General features: G+C 40.4%; 1 protein-coding gene and 2 pseudogenes across 1 annotated transcript; 1 reads left to right on the top strand and 2 right to left on the bottom strand.

Moving 5' to 3' along the window:
• Positions 1-219: 219 nt before the first annotated feature.
• LOC120288829 lies at positions 220-11,058 on the bottom strand (annotated as a pseudogene).
• On the top strand, positions 10,779-14,595 carry LOC120289222 (annotated as a pseudogene).
• A 1,099-nt stretch (positions 14,596-15,694) lies between these two features.
• LOC104422859 (RNA polymerase I-specific transcription initiation factor rrn3) lies at positions 15,695-21,970 on the bottom strand. The gene is made up of 16 exons (XM_010035304.3): positions 21,779-21,970; positions 21,234-21,416; positions 20,962-21,045; positions 20,785-20,856; positions 20,635-20,706; positions 20,296-20,532; positions 19,656-19,766; positions 19,462-19,575; positions 18,735-18,860; positions 18,554-18,622; positions 18,360-18,466; positions 17,981-18,064; positions 17,767-17,854; positions 17,233-17,352; positions 16,837-17,021; positions 15,695-16,284 (listed from the first exon to the last, which is right to left on the bottom strand). The coding sequence occupies exons 2-16, from the start codon at positions 21,345-21,347 to the stop codon at positions 15,966-15,968; spliced, it is 1,902 nt and encodes a 633-aa protein (XP_010033606.2). The 5' UTR covers positions 21,348-21,416; positions 21,779-21,970; the 3' UTR covers positions 15,695-15,965.
• Positions 21,971-22,604: the final 634 nt, after the last annotated feature.

Below are 22,604 nucleotides of genomic sequence, written 5' to 3'. Positions count from 1 at the left end.
ACCTCGAACGTAAAAAGCCAATTCATCTCCATCACTCACCCCTTAGCCACATGGCATAAGCCTTCATTCTAAAACGTCCTTACTCTGTATTTTTCTACCCTTTTTCCCCTCCTTTTGCATTATTCCAAGCTTTAGGGGTTGAATAGAAAGAGTTTCCAAGAGGGACTCTCATTTCTTTTTTCTTTTGGTCTCTCTATCACACAAACAAACATAGATACATTAAGATGCAACCTTAGTGACATCTTTGCTAGATCTGTTGTACTTTATGTGGCTGTTGACGAGTTGACCAGCAGCGAGAGCAGACATGAGAGAGACCTCACCCGCAAGAACAGCTCCTGCAACAATGGTGGCGAAGAGTCTCGAGTCCGACCCCGGTGAATCTCTGCTTGCACCTTTCACTCCCAGTAGATTCAGACATGCTGACTGTGATGCCAGCTGCGTCCCACCTCCCACCGTACCCACCTGAGTGATCATAACAGTTCCAAGAGAGATTTACTATTTATATATATGTACAAGCAAGATAAATGGCAGATTGATTCGCGTGTAATCGTAATGTCAATTGCTTAAATCAGGAGGGAAATGAATGGAAGATTACTTAAGCTGTAATTATTACCTCAATTGAGGGCACAGTGACAGAGACATGGAGGTCTCTACCATTATTGACGGCCTCCATCATGGTGATGCAATGAGAGCTTCCACATTCTGGGCGGGATCCTGCCCTGTGGCAATGAAGATTGCCGAGACGACGTTGCTGGCATGGGCGTTGAACCTGCCGACCACGCCAGTCATGGCCAACCCGGCCAGGTTCTTGAGCACGTTGAGCTCCACGAGCGCCGCTATACTGGTCTTCAATACTTTCCCCACCACCTCCCCCTTTATCACCGCCTTGCACACCACCGACTTTACCTCGCCTATATCCAGTTTACCACCGCTGGCTTCTTATCAGTGCAGAAGCTTTCCACGATGAATTGATGTAAATAACATCATGCAAAATTAGTATATGTCGACAACGAGAGAATTTCTACATCACAAGTGACTGCTTCTGTTGGAGTAATACCAGAAATGACAATAACATCCATGGCAGGGAAGTCTTGCTGGAGGAACTCGAGGACGTTTTGGACACCTATGGAGACCATGTTCATGCCCATGGCATCTCCAGTGCAGCACTTAAATCTCACGTACAAGTTCTTCCCTGCAGCCGCACATTTTATTCCTTGCAGTCTAGCAAATCTGCTTGACCTGGCACGAAACAAAAAGCCGTGTTGGTGAAATAATCAACAGAAAACAGCATCTGAAAAAAAAAAAACCCGGTAATAATAAAGAAAAATCAACGGACAGAGAGAGGAAATAAGGAAGTGGTTAGAGAAACAAGGAAATTTTATTGGATGATGAGGATAATTAGCAGGAAATTTAATGTAAGTTCTCCTAATTCGATCTATTATTTGTCATTTTTACGTAATGTCGCTACATAATTCTCCTGCAATTGTCGTTGTCTGTCGTGCTTTGTTTTAGTCCACGTACGCGTGACATGGTCAAAGTCAAAGGAAACTTTGATGGGAAGTTGCAGCTCACTTGAGTCAATGAAAGTGGAAAGAAGTTCGGGCGACGATGAATGGTTATTCCAAATAAATAGTAAGGAACAGGTAATCCATCAACCTCAAGAAGATATCACTTGTCAAAAAGCCATCGAAAATCCAGACAAGTCAAGATTTGCACCAAGTCAAACGAGTGGAGATAAGCGCAAATAGCGCGCCAACCAAAGTCCCCTGGACTCATCACGCCGTTGTTACAATAAAAAAGAAGAGACTACTTTGACCCGGTTTATTTATAGATGAATGTAAATAGAATTGATCTCATTAATCTTTTTATGTTATTTATTGGTTTGATCAAACGAGTTTAGACTGTATACAGTAAAAAACCGACCCATGAACTTGTGATCTTGTTCTTTCATTGTTATAATTCAAGATGATGACATGAAACGTAGCTATCAATATATACATATACAAGTATGTCATAATTTTTTGCATTGTATTAAGATGCGAATGTCATAATAAATCTCTATAGGAATGTCAAATATTTGATTCTCTAGTTGACAAGTACAAAACTTTCTCAGCTCCCTTTAGGATGAGCATCACTCCTATAATTTCTCCTTCAACCATCTTGAAGCTTTGAAATCTTCAAAGCTCTATAGTTGAATTTTCAGAACCCCCTTTGTTTTCTGTGTTTTCTCTTTTATTTGGAGAAGGTAAAGTCAAACTATCTCTCCATGATCTTGAGCTCTTAATATAAACAAATACCGATCAAAGAATAATGTTAGAGGTAGTAAGATTTATGGACCAAAAGGACTTTTCCTTGAGGTAAATTTAAGCTAGTTGGCCTATTCAAGCTTCCAATAGAAATCTGTCTTATCATTTGTTTAACTTTTTAGTAACTGAGTCTGTATCTAGCATTACACATCGAAGATTTCTGAAAAGTTTAAAAAATGATAATAATAAGAAAATGAACATCATGACGCATACCCGTTGAAAACAACCTCAAGTGTCTCAAAATTCCCGGGCTTCTCCAGGAACACCTTCAGCTCCGCTGCTCTTGCTGCCGTAGCGAACCTCACCACTGGAGCTCGTCATTCCGTCCCTCAACACTGTCGCCGTGGCGCCACCAGAGGCATAGATTGCCTTGCACCCTCTGTTCATGCTCGCCACCAGGCAGCCCTCCGTTGTAGCCATTGGCACCATGTACTCCCCGTCAAGCATCAGCGAACCAGCAATTCCACCGGGACCTGCACATACCCGATGGGCATCTCGCAGCACTGACCTAGTATCGAGTTGTAGCCGAAGCCCTCGATTGGGAGGCCCTTGAGGGACTTTCCCATGGTTCTTTGAACGGCCACGCAGCCGATCGCCACCGCCAGCTTGCGGTTGCCAAGCTTTGATTTGAGAGAATACGACGGGGTGGCGCTGGAGATGACAGACCTGACAATGCTTTCATCGTCTTCATCAAGAACCAGCGGTGGTATTAGGCGAGCTAATTTCGTTGGAGATGGAGGTAATGAGGGTTTTATTAATTCATGAGCTTGTGGAGAATACCGTTTAAAATTAAGTCATGCTCAGATATTAGTAACCAAGAACGACTTCAGGTTCGGTAACTTCATCTCCTATACTTGTAATGCAGATATACTAATAATAGCTGATAAATAGATGACGAACTATAGATGAACTCATGGAATGGAATTAAAGTGAATTGAATATCTTGACGGGACGTACTTGCAGCTGAAGCCCTAACTAATCAAACACACCAGACAAAAATTAGACAATGTATTATCAGAAGAAGCCATTCATGAAAAAATTTGTCTGGACTTGGTTTGAAGTTGCCGTGTGCAATATAACTTGCATATATCGACATGATAGATTTCAGAATATGAATCGTGAGTTTGGACGATGCTAAAAGCTTCTCTTGAAGTCCGGTTTATACGGACTAGTGTCCAACATTATTCTAAACTCAATTTGAGCTGGATACATATATGTAGTCGCGTTTCATGGGATATCATTGAACCAAAAATCGAAAAAAAAAAACACCTACGCTTTGAAATGCTGCAGCACGAGGTGTGGAACGACTATCTTCCACGACCATAAGTTCCTCCACTTCCGCCACATCGTCCTCGTGCACGGTCCAGTCCTCGTTTGAGCTGCCGTGCAACTGGATGAACCCGACCATGAAGAACCCAAGCAAGTGTATGACCGAGGTGATTAGAGAGACAATTGCGGGGAGATGATGTGCAAAGGGGTCGAGTTACGGACCTTGTAGCGCCAGAAGTGGAGCAGGCAGTGGGTGACGGAGAAGAAGAGGGCGAAGAATAGCCCGTTGGTGAGGTAGAGAGGCAACGGGAGTGAGTCGAAGGCTTTGAGGGAGTCGTGGCAGTAGAAGAGCTTGGCCCGTTTGCCAGCGGCAACGGATGAAGGTTTTGTTGCAGAAGCGGGTGGTCGAGGGTGAACGTCCATTGCCGGAAATGGAGATGGTTGGGGGCGTTCTTTTCTTCTTTCCCTTATTGCTGGTGATTCCAGAGGTTAGCCCTAGGAGCAAGAGAAGAATGGCTTCTTGATGGGGGAGGTTAAGGAAGCTCTCTTTATTATATCACAAGCTTGCGTACGTACAAAACTATTCAAACGCAGTACATATGGTACCAGTTGACATTTCGTTTTGGTTATAGAAGTTCACCGAACTAAATCAGATTGAAAAAAAGATAACCCCACTATTCATTAGTGGCGTATGTAATAAGAGAGTTCATTAGCACAAACAATTACTTAAAAGAGTAACGTGAATACGACAAACGACAGTCCACCTTATGATGCAATAAAACCCTAGCTGAGCATGTAAGCATGCGAGACATATTCGAGGGCTTGCATTCTTAATTAGTCCGTAGCATGATTCTGATTAAAGCCATCTCAAAGATTGATATGAAATGTTAAAATCTCAACGTTTGTCATACATAGCATGTTGCCCATAGTGTGCAATGTGATTATGTTTATACTCATGTTTACCGTGTGCTGTCTACTTAGAAGATGAAAATTATTAAGAGATACCGTAGACATGTCCTCTCGGAGATAATTATCAAAAAAGTTCTAAGCTTATTCTGTAGAGGCCAATTCAATCATAAACATTTCAACTATGTCAAATTAATTCTAAATTTTTTAATGATTTGCCATTTTAATTCTAAACTTTTCAATTGTGTCATTTTAGTCCTAAACCTATTAATGATTTGTCAATTTAGTCATAAACTTATTATTTAGATATTTGGCTAGAAGAACTATATTGACAAATTGTCAAAAGATTTAGAACTAAATTAGCAAATCATCAATAGGTTTGGAATTAAATTGGCACAATTAAAAGCTTTCGAATTGAATTGGTCTCTGCACAATACGTTTATGTCTTTTTGGACAATTCTTCTTGTCATCTTGAACAACTTTTCGGATATATGGAATTGACGAATGGCGTAGTCGTTTGAACTGCCTTTTTTTCCATAAGCATATATATGAAATGAGAAATTATGAACTTGATTTATTCTACTAAAATAACATCTTTTGTCTATCACATCCTTCTCATTCTCGCCTATACTTTTGTTGAGATAAACGTAATATTTCGCCCAATAGATGATATTGGGATTTGTCCTATCTGTCGGCAAAATTATCAAAATGATCTTAAACTTATTGCAATTATGTCAATTTAGTCATAAACATTTTACACTTGTGTTAATTCAATCCATCTAGCCAATTTTGACCAGTCAACGATGACATGGTTGTTGGCAGTCCTATATGGGGCAACCGAGGCTGACATAGATAGTTATAATAATATTTGAATATTTTTTGAATATATATATTTTTTATTCCTTCTTCCTCTAGTAGGTCCTTGGAACTTGGCAACCTCATCGGCCCTCACCTCTAGCCGACCATCAAGTTCCCGTGATTGGCTAGAGGATGAAGATGAAGGGAAGAAAAAAGAAAGAAAGAGAAAAAAATAGTAAAATAAATAAATAATAAAAATATTAAAAGTTGTCTATGTCAAAGATCAACCGCATCGTATATGATGGGTAATGGCCCCGTTTGGTTCAACTTTGGGGAAATGGCATTTTGTGAAGGCGGGAATGTTTGGATACTCAAAAATGTGTATATTTTGCAAAGCAAATTTAGATTAAAAAGGAAAAGGAAAAAAAGAGAAGAAAAGAAAAAGGGAGGAGATGCGGCCGGGTGGAGAGGGGAAAATCGTGGGGGAGGTGGCTCGACAATGGTGTTGGTGCCGGTGGGGAGGCAACTAGTGGCGGTGTGGAGGCGACTAATGGCGGCGGCGGCGCGCGCCAGCTTGGGGGTCGCACCGACCTCGGCAAGCCTAGGTGACCCAAGCTTGCCCGAGGTCGCGCGGCCTCCAGCGACATTGCCCGAGGTCGAGTGACCCAAGCGATGCCGCCGCGACCTCAAGCGAAGTGGCTTGAGGTCGGGCGTCGCTCATGCGGCCTCGGGCGGCGTCGCTCGGGTCGCTCAACCTCGAGCGACCCAAGTGGCGCCCGAGGTCACCCAACCTCAAGCCACCTCACCTAAGGTCGCACAACCTTAGGCGAGGCTTCCCGGCAGCTAGATTTGGCCCCTTGACAACCAGATCTGGCCGCTCACGGCTGAGCGCCGCCTGTTGCGCCCATCGGCTGAGCTTCGCAGTGGAGTAGCAAGGCCAAAGAAGACAATGAACAGTGTCTTGTGAGGGCAAAAGAGGAAAACACAATTATGATGAGGGCAATATTAGAAATAAAAAAAAAAAACTCATTAAACCTTATATCAGCATTTCCAAGGCCAGCAGTTGGCCAATGTGACCTTAGAATGCTCAACCAAACACTTCATATTTTTCCCAAGGGGCTTTGGTGGCTTAAAGCCCTTCGGGAATACTGAACCAAACGGGGCCAAAGACCATGAGAGGCCTTTCACGAGTTGAACGGAGCTTGAAACACCAACATGTGAAGCTATCACAAGATAACGCACCCAAACGAAACAAGTAAAATGGAAAGCCATGATATTATCGAGGGTTCTTGTGCAACATAGTTGAACTGAGCAAGGGTCATTATTTATAGGTAAACTAACTTGCCTTGGTGCAAAAGCAATTCTTAACTCGTTTCGCTATGCCGGCAATTTTGCAACTCTTTTTGGTTCAAGATGGGGCTGACGGTTCAAGGGACAAATGCGTTTAGAACAAAAAAGGCTTAAGTGAGAAACCTCTGTCAACTCAGCTGAAATTTTGCCAATTGAGTAGAGGTGGTTTGTTTTGGCCTAGACTAACCTCAAGCACGCAATAAGTAAGGTAAATTGATTTGATGTAAAAGCAATCTTGAACCGAGCAAGGGTCCTCTTCATTTTGCTATGCCTAGTCCGTTTTTATTTTCACGTCTTCATTTCTCCTCTTCTATTTCGATGCACGCTTACCGTGTCAGTATCGTGTTCATCTCATCTTTTTTTTCCTTGCTTTAGTCGTGGATAATAGTAAAAGGGCAATTTTGCAAACTCATTTATTGCGAGACTCTTTTTGGTTCGAAATAGGACTGGTGCTTTGAGGGGCAAATGCATTTACAACCCAAAAAGCATGTAGAGTTAAGTGAAAAACATTCGTCAAACTTAGCTAAAATTTCAACAAATGCCAATTGAGTAGAAGTGAGTCTCGGACACCTAGAGTACCAACACTTGGCACAGATATAACACGGATGTGGCACGGAGGCACTTAAATGCAAAAAGTTAAGAAAGTGACACTTAAGTGTTAAGATATGAGTAAAATGGATTTTCAATGGGTTTCACTAAAGTTGGTGCTTAAGTGTTTCATTTTTAAAAAAAAAAGTGACATTTAAGTGTCAGTTTCCCAATTTTTGGAACTCTAATGCCCCCTCACACCAAGTTTTGACACTTAGGTTGTTCTTTTACCGAGCAAACGTGGTTTATTTTGGCCTAGAATAACCTAAAGAAAGCTATGAATCGTGTTTGGAATTAGGCTATGTTTACAAATGTGGACATTGTCCAATTGCAAACTCAACTGAAAATCAATAGAGGTGATGTGGGTATCCACTGTTGTAAATTTAAAGTAGAAGCTGATCGAGACCTTACAAATCAAGTTAATGTAAAATCGCTAAAGAAATAAACGAGGAATAATCAAGGACCTCATATCAGAAATTTACGCTGTTCGGTCCAAGTATTAGTACCTAGTAATCGGAGAATCATAGTTAGAATTGCTCAAGGCGCTTGCATGCCAAGGGACAAGCAAACGACACATTAAGATGGTACCTTCAAGTATTTGGTAGGGAAAGCAGAATTTGGATCCTCGAAATGAAATTATGGAACTCACATTGCTGGAACCGGACAAGCCGGTCATAAGGTTCTAAGCAACACTGTATGTGGTTGATAATGGTGAGTTACTTGTGCTAAAAATGACGGACTGTTATGTAGGCTTTTCCCATCTATACATAAATAGATAGATAGATAGAGGAGATCATGTATTTACTTAGCAATGATTTAATTATCTCTTTGGAACATAAGTTTATGATAATGTTATTGAGATAATATAGATAGGCCATTCATGCCTCCGGCCCCCTCCCAAAAAAGGGGGATAGTAACATTTATCATTTGAATTAGATTTGTTTATAATAATGTTATTAAGATAATGAATGAAAGTAGAATGTCGCACATAACACAGCATCAATTTTATACTTGGATTCTCATGAGTGACATAATTTTCCTTATTTGATCATACTTTTTTTTTATCACCTTGAAAATCAATGTCTTGGTCATTGCTATCAAATTCAAAAAATTAATCCTCTCATATAAAGTATGAACAGGCTCATAATTAAAATGGCTATAAGGATGGTCCATGATCATCGACATGGAAAAACACATCACGTACGCCTACAAAACCATCACATTAGGATTCGATGGTCTTAACTGAATTTGAAATTGTAAGTCAACTTCGAAAGCAACACGACGGAGTATGGCCGCCACATCTAGAATAAGTCGTCAACTTAAGTAATTGCATTTAAGTGAGGAAAAAAATGAGACTAAAGCCCAACAAGGCAAGTTAAAAGACAGAACGAGATATGATTGGAGTTCACTAATTAATAGAGTCTGCGTTCTGATGTCTAGTCAATCCATTTGCATTGAAATTAACGCAGGGTCTAGTATATAATAACCAAGATTAGAACTTTGAATTTGGGATTCCTTTACTATGTTTCCCATGCCATTCGGCCTTCTCCATTCACCAACCCATTTAAGCACTTAAATAATGTTGTTGTAGGCTTGGCCCAACCTTGTTTGGGAGTACATTCTTTCTTTGTTCTTATTTGGAAAAAAAGAAGAAGAAAAAACCAGATATATCTTCAGATTTGATGCTGGAGGATGACTGACTGTTGCGTTGGAGAATAATGTGTCCACTGACCAAGAGTCAACCTCAGCTCATTTTTTTGGGAAAAATAAATAAATAGATACATCAACTCATTGTTTTCTTAGCTCTTGTGGTATCAAAAAGATTAATTTTCTTTCTGACAGTCTTTTGCGCCTTCTCTTCTCTCTTCTCTGCATGATCCAAACGTTCAAGCTAGCAGATCAAATCCTGGGCTTTCATCCCCAGAGAGGCAAATGAGTAGGTTGGTTGAAAGGCAATTATGCCGAGTGGACTAAAATCAAGTGGAATATTAAAAAGATACTGATTACTAAGCAATCTCCATTTAGAGCAAAATATGCTGTAAAGGAGAGATTATGGCTGAGAAACACTATTTTCGGATGCGATTGCAAATCAAGTCTCGGCTACATCATCTTTTCAGATTGTCTCAATACTTATAAAGGTTGTAACAACGAACGTTTCCTAATTTACGAAGATATTTAACAAAAACTCAGTAGAAATAAAAAAACTAAAGTCCCTATACTTAAATGTCGGAAAAAGCTATCATTGCCTGGCTTGATTGATCATGCTTTGAAGTTACTACAGAAGATGGACCACCCTTTTTGTTCTGGACCACCCGAGAACAAGCCCTAGCCTCTTCCTTCAGCATTGGCTTGACCCATTGCGACAAGGAGAGGGACCCGACCCCGTCACTTTAAAAGCGGGTCGCCCCGCTTCGCATATGGACCTCCGAATGGCCAAGACTTTTGTAGATGATGATGGTGATTCTCTTTCTCGATTAGGAAACTAGGGGGACACATCTAATAATGTGGCCAATGGTGATGAGGCGAAAGGCTTCAAGGATTCTAGATGTTCAAACTAATTAGCAACGCGTCATGTGCTCAGAGATCTGATTTTAGCGCGTCTTTCGTGTAATTTTTGCTCATTCTTCGAAGTTTCATTGCGAAAAGTACGAGCTTATCCCAATGCCGACCAAGCCACGGGTCGTTGCCAGGGCGGACGGAATGAAAAATCGCGGGAGCTATTATGTCCACATGCTCGAGAAACCCCAAAATTCAACAATCTTGTGATGTGGAAAGTATGTGGAGACAAACCAGGGTTTTAAGCCTCGCCATGAATGGTGCTGAGAGATTTTTTTTCTTTAGTTTCCTTTGTGTTGATTTATAGATTCGAGAGGTGGGGTCTTGGGACATTAGTGGATTTGAGTATTAGGTAATGCGCAAAAGCTATCTCTATTTGACAAATCAATATAATAATATATATATCAGATCGGTTATATTTTCAAAGCAATATTATGTTGGTATTGCAATTCATCACATACATGCTCTCATGTTTCTTACAAGTATCGAATTAAATTCATTTCATAAATAGTCGGGAGCAAAAATAACTTCAACATGATAGCTTTATTCCACATATCCATAGTTTTTTTTTTACTCGGTCTATTTATGTAAGTCTCCATGACAAATCAAACATTTAAACGATAAATGGATGCCTTCCAATATCGATAAAAAGAAAAGGTAAAAATCTACAATTTTTTGTAAAAACAAGAGATACAGTACGAAATATCGATCGTTTTAATCAGTGAAATTCTTATTCTAGTTTAGCAATCCCGATTCACATAATGTTTCTAAGTTTCACGAGGGTGGCATATCTCGAATCATTCGGACAAAAGGTTGTTTCTCTACATTGCTTGGGGTCATTATCCAAATCCGCGTTTGGCTGATTTTGGCTTGATGGGGTTTTCGCTCGGAGCAAGATGACAAGCTTGGTCGGCATTATTCTATCAAGACAGTACTTTCTCTACAGAGGGCAAGGAAAGAGAAAGGGGGAATTAACAGCAAGCTTCGTGGTTAAGATTATCAACATCGGGACAGCAAATCAGAAAATCGGACGACAGTAGAGAGAGAGAGAGAGAGAGAGAGGGGATTTTGGTGAGTGTGTTTTGGCTTTGGGGGAATAGTTTTGTCCCGAAGATTCTGAAAATACCACAGCTTTTAAGGCTTGATCTCGGCTTTTTTCCCACACAGGAAAAAAGCAAAGAACCCACGCAGGCCACAACCTTCGGTGGATCCCCTTCGTGCCCGCGCCCCTCTCGTCCCCTCGAAATCCGAATCCCAAGTTCAATTCTTCCTCTTTTTGTCTCATCGTAATGTCTTCCCTCTTTTCTTGAACAGCAACTGTGCTCTGTTTGTTATATCTCGCTAGGGTTTCTCGAAAGTCTGTTTTTTTTTTCCCTTCCTGTTTCTTTTTCTTTGGGTTTGATTGATCCGGGTCACCTCAAGGAGCTGACTTTACGTCTCTCGTGGGCTGTTTGTTCGTTTTGTCGAGTTGGGTCTTTCGCTAATCTTACCATCTTTGACCCGGAGAGGGGTTTCTATTGTTTTTGTCCCGGTATTCTTAGTGGGTGATGATGAGGAAGCTCGAGCTCTTCTGGGTCTACCTCTATGTCACGTGAATTGAGCCCGTCGAGTTGCTTATGGAGGAAATTTTAGCTTTGGATTGATTCTTTTTGGGTCTTGGTGGGAATTAGATGGCATTCTACCAACCGGTGCCTGGTTCTCCGTTCACCGGTTTTGGGGACACGACTTATACGAAGGTGTTTGTGGGGGGATTGGCATGGGAGACCCAGAGCGAGACTTTGATGCGCTATTTTGAGCAGTTTGGGGACATTCTTGAGGCCGTTGTTATCACTGACAAGAACACCGGCCGATCCAAAGGCTATGGATTTGTAAGTATTGATGTTCTGTAACTTGTGACGGCTTAGCTGTTGTTATATGGGGATGTCAGTATTATTTGTTGCTTATCAGTGGGTGCGTTCCGGTTTTTTTTTTTTTTTTTTTTTTTTGGTTCAATATGATGGTGATGAGTTTATGTCTATCGTGTTTTTATTCTTGGATTGGATTTATATGGAGGTTAGGTGACATTCCGCGATCCTGAATCTGCGAGAAGAGCTTGTGAAAATCCCAGCCCAGTTATTGATGGCAGAAGGGCTAATTGCAATTTGGCTTCTCTCGGCCGGCCTCGGCCACCCCTTCCTTATGGTACTTTCTGTTTTGATCCACAGTACTACATGAATGTGAACATTGCATGGGCCTACTGCTTTGATTTAAGACTTGAATTGTTTATGCAGTGCTGTGTGGCACTTGATCTGGCATGACATGACATGATCGAAGTTAGTTTCCTGTTAGTTGCTGTTGGAGTCTTGCATCCCAACAAGAACTTTTTCGTATTGTAAGGGTACCAATTGTAGTAAGTAGAGAGCAAGCTAGGTTTACCACAAACTTCTATTAAAATTAATATATCCATTGATTTGATGAAAATCGGTGTTAAAACCAGTGGATCTATGCACCACTCAGTTGGCCTGTTCAAAGATGTAATTGTTCGATATAAGTTTCTGTGGACATTGGACCATAGTCAAAGTATGCTGAAAATCTGCATTTAGGGGGTGAGCGGTGAGAAAATTATAGTACGTGCCCTCAAAGTTTGTTAAATGACTGCCAAATGAGTTGTGAAATTTGGCATCTTGTATGTTGACCACAAAATAAATCCCTCAGATTGTGAGCCGCATGATGTGGCTCTTTAAACAAGTACGGGGAGCAGGGTCTTTGGGCATATTCATCAATTATGAGTTTTACAATGTACTGATGTTCGATTTTATATGCACTAATCACTTTTTAGACTTTCTAGTTTCTGTTTCTTAATCTAACGGATGCTTGTTTTATTGTCCTAGGGCGAATGAGACCTGTACCACCTCTGATTGAAGTGTGCAGACTCCCAGGGGAGCTACGTGGGGAGCCCTGTTTACCACCATCCAAGTTCTTATGGTTATCAGCCAGGATATGTTTATCCTCCTTATGGGTAAGTCCAAAGTCATGTCATTTCCTGGAAGAAACCTACAGTTATTAGTCCCAGCTAGAATTGGATGCTTGTGCTGCTGCACAATCTGGATTTCAAGAGATATAGCAATTAGCATACCATTCAGAAATTTCAAAATCAGAGATTAGATTTCATTGATCACATTCAAAATTGAAAATCGGGTGTACTTGAGTACATGGAGCATCTTCTTTTTTGTTTACTCAGGGAGATATTGTTTGAGCAAAGTTAAAGACATTACATCTCCCGGATTTTGATTGGAAGCTTTGTTCTTATCTTAAGATTTGTCAAATTCATTCAACTTTTTTTCTGGCCACTTGCAGTATGAAGGACGGCATATTGATTTAACTGGTCAAATCGATGCCATCTTCAACACATTATTTGACTGGAAAGATTCCTGTTGATGTAATACCTTGATGTGTCTATATCTTCTGAAGCGATTCAATCACTTTCTTTACTGCAGGTACACTACATATGGGCCTGAAGTTGTCTTTCCACAGGTTAATACCAGAATCCTTATCGTCGAAATTTCAACTTTTCTTAGAAGTTGTAGCATAAAGTTTTTGGAATCCCATATCGAGCTCTCTGATATGAGTTTACTTACTTCCTCTTCTATATTGCAGGGCGTCTATAATCCTTACATGGCCCAGCATTACCTACAAATGTACGGGCACCATCCACAGATAACAGTGACGTATACTCATTTGGGCAATCAGGTCATCTACCTCCGGGTAATCATGGGTATACGATGTTTCGTGGTTATCGGATGCCAGGTCAGCATATTATGCAACTTGGGGGACCCAATATAACTGGAGGAACTACTGCTGCAGTTCCGACCATTCAAGTGCCTTACCCTACTGGTATATTTATTTCTCACTCTCTCTTCTAAGTCAACAAAGTGATCTTTCTGGAGTTCCTATGATGTCAGGAATACACATCGTTATGATGATGTTGGGGTTGTTCAACAATGCCTTTCTATTGAGACCTTCCACTCCAACACTTAAATTTACCTGTTGCTTTTATTTAGGTTTAATTTTTTAGCAAGTCATCTTGACTATAAAGGTTTGTCAATTAACTGTTTTTTTAGGGTGAGCATGATGCATTGGCCTTGCTTACTAAATTACACCTTACCAGGTGTCATGATATGTTGACCTCTCTTGTGGCCTAGCTTCCACTTGTGTGATATTGCTGTCTGCATCTCTGAGTAGAATGAATGGTGCAGAAGAGAAACTTTTGGTTGATAGCACAAATGCAATATAAAAATGTATATGTACATGTAGTAGAGGGTTGGCACAGAAAGTCCAGAAGTCGCTTGATTCTCTTCTTAGGAAAATGCATCTACCTCTCCTAATCCAATGGAAGCCCTTTTACTGCCACTCACATGCACACACATGTATACACATGCAGACTGATGGCAACCGGAATTCCTGCTTTTATAATTAGCAGCTTAATGCTGAATGGTGAACAAGAAAAGACTGCCTTATCCTGTTCTGTTGGGCAATAATCATGTGCTAACTCGATCTGTGTTTCCTACTTCATTCAACTACTTGCAATGACTGAAATTTTTAGATGTGCTTAACTTTAATTGTGTGAGCTTCCTTGTGTCGGCCAGGTATAGTAGCACCTGCTCCTGGACAGACCCAGATGAGACTACCAACTCATTCTCCTCAGTTCACTAACACTTCTGATCAAACGACTGGTTGAGGGGGAGGTCAAAGGTCATAATGTTAGGTAGAGTTCATACACGTAGCTTTATCTTCCTCGTAACATTTTGGGTATATCACTGGTGGAGCTGTCATGTGAACCCTTTTGCAGGTAATCCTTAGATTGCAGCAGGACTTAGAGCAGCAGCTCTGCTACTTGAGTGGCAAGCTTCAAATCTAGCCTTGCAAGTTGTCATCTTTGCATTCTAGAGGTAACTATGAATGTTCTCATTACCTTGTTAGAAAATGGAATAGATGTAGCAATCTAAAGCAGATTTAAAAGGAGTTGAACTGGAAAAGAAAATGCGCATGCTTTACATACTCTCTAGGATGAATATCCTAACATCAAAGTTTTGCTAGAAATGTTTGCTTAACACAATATACTCAGTTACGTTTCTGAACTGGTACTTATTTGCTGGTCTCTACTATAATATTATATCAAGAGCTCATCTTTCGCTTGTAAGGCTTGGGTTACATGTGAGATGGGAGGTTAGCCAGCTTTGGACTTGGGAACAAAACAACTGCACCCGCAAATTGGAAGTGTCTGATTACCGATGCATGTCGTTGTTTCTTTGATCAACCTGAATGTCTTTAAAAGTTATTTTCTTTCTGGCTCAGGATCGATGATCTAGTGATGCCTTACCATTTTCTTATGATTGTCCAGCACAATGTGGTTAAAGCCATACTTGCAAAGGGGTGATTATAAATTTGTGACTGTTTCTTGCAGGTACCTTAGTCATATCCACCAAAATTCCACCTAAGTCAGTTGTAAGATGTTTCGAGTCAGTGAAAGGGCAATGGGTTGCTTTTTCATCTGTCTCTGTCAAGGGCTGAAGCCAAGCGGCAGAGCAAGATCAATGCTGTTTGCCGGAACATAATTTCCGGCAGTACCATGTAAATAATGTAAATTTGTAATGCTGTACCAAAGAATCAAGATATGATTCTTTAATTGTGTCAACCCTAGGCACGGGTTCTTGGTCAATTCTTAGTTTGTATGATATCTCCAATGACTTTGTTAATAAAAATTCCATCATTTCTGACTTAAAAAGCATGTTTTGAGCAGTAGCGCGTGACGATACAGTGGGTACCAGCTTTTCCTTGCCATGGTGATGCTCATTCTCTCCTTGCCTTCTTGGCTAATTGTGTTTTATTGACTCAAATTGCAAACCTTCAACTCAATACCTATGTATATAAATAAGAGGTAGTTTGGTAGACAAGAACCCATAAGATGGGAGAAAATTTCTGGCTCATATGATACAGTGGCAGCACTGTCACATTATGTTTCACAACATTACATTATCATCTCAACTTCTATTCGAGACCAAAATTTTAACACTGTAGAACTACAATGCCAGAGTTACCACCACAAATTTGGTTCCGAGCAAAATGACTCGATACGGTCGTTCCAGTACGACCCATACGATGTGGCAGCACTATCTTCCGGCTTCTGAAAGAATTGGTGACCATCAACTGATTTCACAATGACTCCGGACTGGTAGATGGTCTTATCCTCGACGGCATTCGTACAAGCTCATCTAGTCCACTGCCGAACCTGTACATCGAGGACTGCTTCGGTGTAATGGACATCTTATTCAACGCATAGTCAAATTCTTCCATATCAATATCTCGCTCGTCAAAACTTGTAGCCATTCCGTCGCCTCTGTTCTCCACTGCACCATCAACAGACTCTTCTCCATCTTCGTCGCTGCTACCTTCCGCATCTTCGTCTTCGTCTTCATCATCATCATACGTAGTTTTGACCATTGACCAAAATATGAAGTTTGGCCGGACGAATCTGCAGAATACATGTTTCAAAGAAAAAGTATGGTCAGCACTCCTTTCCCCCTTCCCCTATAGTTACATGTTAAAAGACGGTGTAGTTAACAGTCCCCACGCTGGTAGCTATCCCTTGGAAAGTTGAAATCACAGTACGACAGAAAATTTAGATCTCATTAAATTCAACTCTAACATCAAGAATTTGCACTCAAGACAAAAGATTCTATTTCATGCAGAAACCCTTAGCCCTTTCATTATTCTTAACACTACCATTCTACTAACACATGGAAGCATTCAAGTAATTAGCATAGACAGGTTTCGTGTTCTCCAACCAAATCCAACAATAAAGAGCACATTACAAACAGATGCCAGCCTGAAACTGATTGTAGCAACCATGCAAAAGCACATCCTTTGATGTAACTCTTACATTTTCTTTGAAGTCAGCCACAGTAGGCAAATCACTTCTTAGTTGGATATTCAAAACCAAACAAAATATACCCGTTGACATGCACTCACATTCTTTTGGCCCATAATTACTAATTTGCAAAACTTTTAAGGCAAGAGAATGAACCTGTCACTTTTCTTCAATAAACACGGGTCAAAAGGAAAGAACGTGTCTAGCCTCTCCAGTCCACCAAAAGCCCTTGAAAGTTCAGTCTCCAGGATGTCATCAGAGATAGATGTCTTAGACACCGTAAAAAGCCTAGCTGCTCTTGCCTGTTTAAGAAATTCCCCCACTACAGATGGGAGGCATACCTGTAAGAAGATGAGAAAAGCTGAGGCTGTAAGTCAAGGATGAAAAAGCTAATGTAAGGTTGGAAAAATTCTTGTAAAGAATAATATGTCGAATGCTTTTGATGGTAATTGCAAATTCAAAAGAGAGAAAAATGCATAAAAAAGTTCTAAAAAGTCAGAAGAAATTATCATTAACGGCAAATCTATAATTATATAAGATAGCAAAGCTCACCTTCAATGGATCGGATTTGTGCTTTAGGATTGTTTCTATCGGCATAAGGAAAAGCTGTGACTTCAGCCGTGGAATGCTCATCATTGACCACATTCGAAAGCAAAGCACATACATAATAGCCTGTGATATAGAAAGCGAATGCATCAGCACTTCCACCCTAACATTCTTTCCTGTTACACATCATCACAAAGAGATTTGGTCCAAAGACCCCAGACAGTCGGACTGAATTTTTTTCCTCAAAAAGACAAGGTTGTCTCAGCAAAAAGCTCTATCAGTGCAAATGTGGCAGAACAACGGCTGTAATACTAAGCCATTGATGATTATCCCCATAAAAACTTCTTCATGCATACCAAGCCAGATGAGCGTTCAAAATTTCCAATTGTCAGGAGACAGGAAAAACATCGGTTGATAAACACACATTTTCATAAAAGGCTCCTTCTAAAATAATATATGCATAAAGGCACTCATTTGTCCTAATAACAAAAAAAACTAATCTTAATCTCAACTTGCAATCTAACTAAGATATGATGTTACCTGGCAGCCAGCATAGAAAACTCGATGAGCTAGTGGATTAACGTCCTCATCCTGAACTTTGCAATAGTCCAAACACCAATCAACCAACCTGAGGTATTAATAGTCAGCAGAATAAATTCATCAACAAATCATCTTCACATAGAACTACAGTTATACCAAAAGCTCTCTCATGGGAGCCTCTAACAGAAATTTGCATATATTTAGCAATCATAACCTTTTCAACATTGTAGTAATGTAACTGGTAGAGAGAAACTTTCCGCGGGACAGATAGCTAGCAAGATATGCAACTGCACTCATCCTGCAAAAGACGGGATATAAAATCAATACCTAGAGCAAGAAGCTTTAAACAGTAACTGCCAAGTTCAATAAATATACCAACAAGATGTTAATCTTAACACCAGTCTAACTCTTCAAAAGAAAACGATATCGAGATCATTCATAGGTCAAGAAAACCATAACGTTGGGCATCCATGGCAAGCTATACTATTTGTTGTGTATAAAAAGGATATAATTTTTAGATAACAGTGCACACCATTCGAAGTGAACTAACGATGTGGCATTGCAATGGAACTTCAAAGGATAGGCTATATTACCTTGTATTTGGCGGGTGATCATGGCAAACAAAAATATCTAGAAGCATTCGAGCAAATCTCACACCACAGTTCTCAGGATCCAGCGTGCAGGCATAGAACATCACAAACTGCACTATGCAGAGTTGATACAGCTCAGAAAGGGAGTAATGAAAAGCCTGTTTCTGTAAATAAATCTGGAAGCATGTGCTCATTACCTGTGAAAACTTGGACTTGTATGCATTCAGAACAGTGATTCGAAAAGAATGAAGAAGAGTCTCGAACACCTACTCAACAAAAGATTAACAAAGATCAACATACCAGATTAAAAAGTTCAGAACATTGGCGGACCAAAACCCAATTATAGTCAGCAAGAATTTATTAGAGTCCAGATAAAACCTCAAGCAACCGGCCACGCCCTTGACAGGATTCCAGATACTCAAAAGTCAACACCAACAAGCTATCCAATTTCTCAGCAATTATATTTCCTCGCAGACTGCTTCTGCTTAAATGCTTTCCTGGAAGCTGCACAAGTAGCTTAGTCACATAAGGTGAGACTATTGATCAAACCTATATAGCTGTAAAAACCCAAAAGAAGGATAGATATTGAAGGTAATGGAAACCATGGATCAGTATTCATTGCACAATGCAACATCATATCCCACAAAAGGCGCATGACTACCCTACCATGAACCAAGAACCTCTGTCAACCAAGAACATTCGTCAGCCAATTCCTGTTGGGAACTTACAGGTTAGGCTGGTGACCCCTATGCATGTTACCTATTTTATAGTTCATAATTACACAGAAACAGAATCCATTATAAACTTTCTAAAGGTCAAATTTTGAAAGAAAGCATGAATCTTTTGCTTAAAAGTTTTCCATGCATAGCGTCTGAGATGAGGAGTTCATGTGCACTTGCAATTGCCTTAAGGACCTCAATTGTATAGCCACACTCGGACAATTTTAATAACTAAGGCTGAAATGCCCTACGGTACATGACAGATCAACATATACAACTAATCTGATTCATTCACAATATCCTCTGAGATTTCACTATGCATATCAAATATAACTGGAGTGAATCCACAATAACCTGATCCAGTCAAATCTGTAATGCTATCTCACCTCACCACCTTCGTCATTCCAGTCCTCTTCATCTTCTTCCAAATCTTCTAATTCCATCTCAAAAATGCCTTTGCTAGAGTCTTCTTGTAGAATATCCTCCCACCCGATCTCCAACTAAAGATAGTGGAAAATTGTATTAACATCAAGCAAACCCTTCAATAGGAGTATCAACAATGGAACTGTACTATGCTTACATCCAAATCTAATAGTCTGTCCACTACCGCCGTAAGCATTGTGCTCCCAACAAGTTGTCCCATACTACCACTCTCCAGCTTGAACATGTTCTCCACATATGTCATGATGACCTACAAATGAATAAGGTTTATCTTCACATACCTTACCAAAATCAATGAGCTAACTGAAGCACCATCACATCCTACTTGAGGGAAGGTTGTGTTCATTAATCAGCAAAAAGTCAGAGCAGGGTCTCATTAAGCCACATCAAAACATGGAAACATAAAATATTAAAAGAAACAAATGAAAGAAAGCACTACAATTTTCACCAAGGACAAAGCAAGGAGGTTGCAAATCAAAGATAACACATACAAAATACGACATATGATTCCACATATAGAAGTGACAAATATAGCGACTAGATTGGTGACATTGAGAATATTGCGTTGAGCTTTTTTTGAGTATTCTCTTTTTCAAAAGCTTTATTATCAAAACCTGCCAATTGGTGAAGGTAATCTAGAAGTTGATGCATCACTTTCAATCAAAGTGATATTATACACGAAGATTCAATCAACCAAGTAACAGGTTCATATATATCAAAAAGCATCCCAACTTAGTGGTGTTAGTTGACATCAGCATTCTAAAGGAAACTGAACTCACAGCTTCATTATCATATTGCCTTGGCATTCTTTGGACGACTAATGACAATAATCTCATGGGAGCAAGAGGAACCAAATGACCAATACTTTCTAGAGCTGAATGAACCCGAGAAAGAACTTGGTCTTTTCTTGAGAGGCCCCGTGGCTGCTTTAACAGGGCCAGGTACGAATATGGTGGGACAAAATTCCTTATAAGCATATCCAAGCAAGAATCGACATATTTTCCACTTGAAGCAGCCTGCTCCAGAATAAAATCACAAAAGAAAAGGGAAAATAAATGAGACCAGGCCGAGCTAAATTGTTTACTATGGAAAGCCAACAACAGACCAAATTTTCATACCAGAGATATGATTAAGTCAACCAACGCATCCATGACTTCAGGTCCATAATTCCACATGCTCATTCCAAATATCTGAACATAAATCCATTCTTCAGAAAGCCACTTATGAGAATAAGATCAAAGTAGATGAACATATCATTGATTACTTACAGAAGAAAGAAGAGACTCGTGATGCACCACATCTATGCAGGAAACTGTACCTGATAGCGCCTTTAAACAAGTCTATCGAACAAATGATTGCAACAATTCAAAATCCACGTAGGCAAATCAACAATAAGAGGTAAGCATTAGACAAAGGAAAGAAGATAAATGTACAGGGAAACCTACCACTAGCAGAGCCACCTCATCAGGCGAAAGTCGTTCTCTGTGATGCATGACCCCAATGAGCTCATCATAACTTTCACTATCACCCTGAACCAACGGATTTGAGAAATCTCATTAAGATACCAATAAAGCAGCATATTTCAGCATGCTTGACCTCAGAAAATTAAACATGACCAGATCATCATTCCATCTGGAAGAGCAAAAGGAGGAGAGAAGGCAGTGAAAACATCAGAGCAAAGGTAGCAGACCACAGTCTACTGATTCGCAGGGCTTACCAAAGACACTGACTTCAGAGCAGTCCTAACGTGATAAACCAACTCATTGTCGGTGAAATTAACGTCCTCCATCTCAAGAAACCCAGCCCTTTCGTTGGCCAACTCCACGCCCATGGTATTCGACTCAGACCCAACTTAGCTACACTTAATTCAGCAGGACTGGGGGCTAATAAATTATTCAACCTGAAAAGGAAAGGCAAAGAAATTATTCACCATACACGAAAATTCAACTCTTTCCTTCAACCCAATTACTGAATTCCATCAAGCATTCATCCGAGCAAAGCCTCTACCAAATCGCCAGCACAATTCATACGCAACAGCGCGAGCACGACATTCTTCTCTTTGGTATAAATGACTTCAGATACAGCTGACTCAAACACATACATAAGCAAATTAGCCGCACTCAACCAAAACTAGTTCCCAGAAAGTTACACTGACCATCTCCGCATCCATCGCACAACAGGCCAAACACTAAACTACCTGTCGGAGCTGAAAACAGATGCGAGGAACTTCGGGAAAAACGAGAAAAAAAGTCGAGTACATACAAAAGGAAGCGTCGACGAATTTCACGGAAACTCCGCTTCCGACGCCGACCAGGGCCGCCGCCGTGCCGGGGACGCCGCCGTACGAAGTGGGTCCGATCGCGCTGCGCCGGCGAGGCTCTCGCTTCGCTCTCTTCCTCGCTGTCGGCCGCCGAAGCTCGAGGTCGGAGGAGGGTTTGGGAGCAAAGAGAGGCCTCGGAAAGGAAGGCGAAAGGTTATGTTTTATATACGTTGAGAATTTTGTTATTTGCACGCCGGTCCTCGAAGTTCCGTGTATTTCCGCCAAGCGCCACGTTAGCAAGGCCGCCGCTTGGCGGAGAAGAAGCCCTTTCATACTTCCAAAGAACTCGGGAGTCCAGGGCTCGAGTTTTGGATTATAGCATCGCAATATTGGATCGAAAATACTTTGATCTCATAGATAATATTTCCAATTATTAGATCGTCGTCGATTTCTAATTCGGGCTAGTGCCAAAAACATCATTTACATGCTCCCGAACGTTCCGTACAATTTTCTTTATATTGTCATCGAAATAACGTAATTTCATGAGCTAGATTTAATTTCTATCGTAATTTTGTCATCTTAGCGAATATTCAATGATGGACTTTCATTTAATAATTACCTTTGAGAGCAATGCATAACATCTAATTTGCAATGGGACCAATCGTTCTCCTCACAATGAGCTTTTTTTTTTTTACTTGTTGTGCTTTCAATTAGGATTAGTAATTACCTAAAAAGAAGCCTCCATATCAATGTTACAAATTAGCAATTATTGAATACAACATGTTATGCAACTCTTCCTATTAAGTATCTTCTTGAAATATTTATATC

Source organism: Eucalyptus grandis, chromosome 10, assembly GCF_016545825.1.
Source record: "Eucalyptus grandis isolate ANBG69807.140 chromosome 10, ASM1654582v1, whole genome shotgun sequence".
In the NCBI taxonomy this organism is placed as follows: Eukaryota; Viridiplantae; Streptophyta; class Magnoliopsida; order Myrtales; family Myrtaceae; genus Eucalyptus; species Eucalyptus grandis.
Note: the sequence above shows the minus strand (reverse complement) of the source record. Positions and strands in the feature narration are given on the sequence as shown.

Excerpts from the sequence above, each read along its gene's own strand:
- LOC104422859 (XM_010035304.3), bottom strand. The coding sequence starts at position 21,347 with ATGGGCGTGGAGTTGGCCAACGAAAGGGCTGGGTTTCTTGAGATGGAG. Across the intron at positions 20,857-20,961 it reads ATGAGGTGGCTCTGCTAGTG|ACTTGTTTAAAGGCGCTATC; the intron begins GTAGGTTTCCCT and ends TTTGTTCGATAG. Across the intron at positions 17,022-17,232 it reads ACAAATCCGATCCATTGAAG|GTATGCCTCCCATCTGTAGT; the intron begins GTGAGCTTTGCT and ends ATCTTCTTACAG.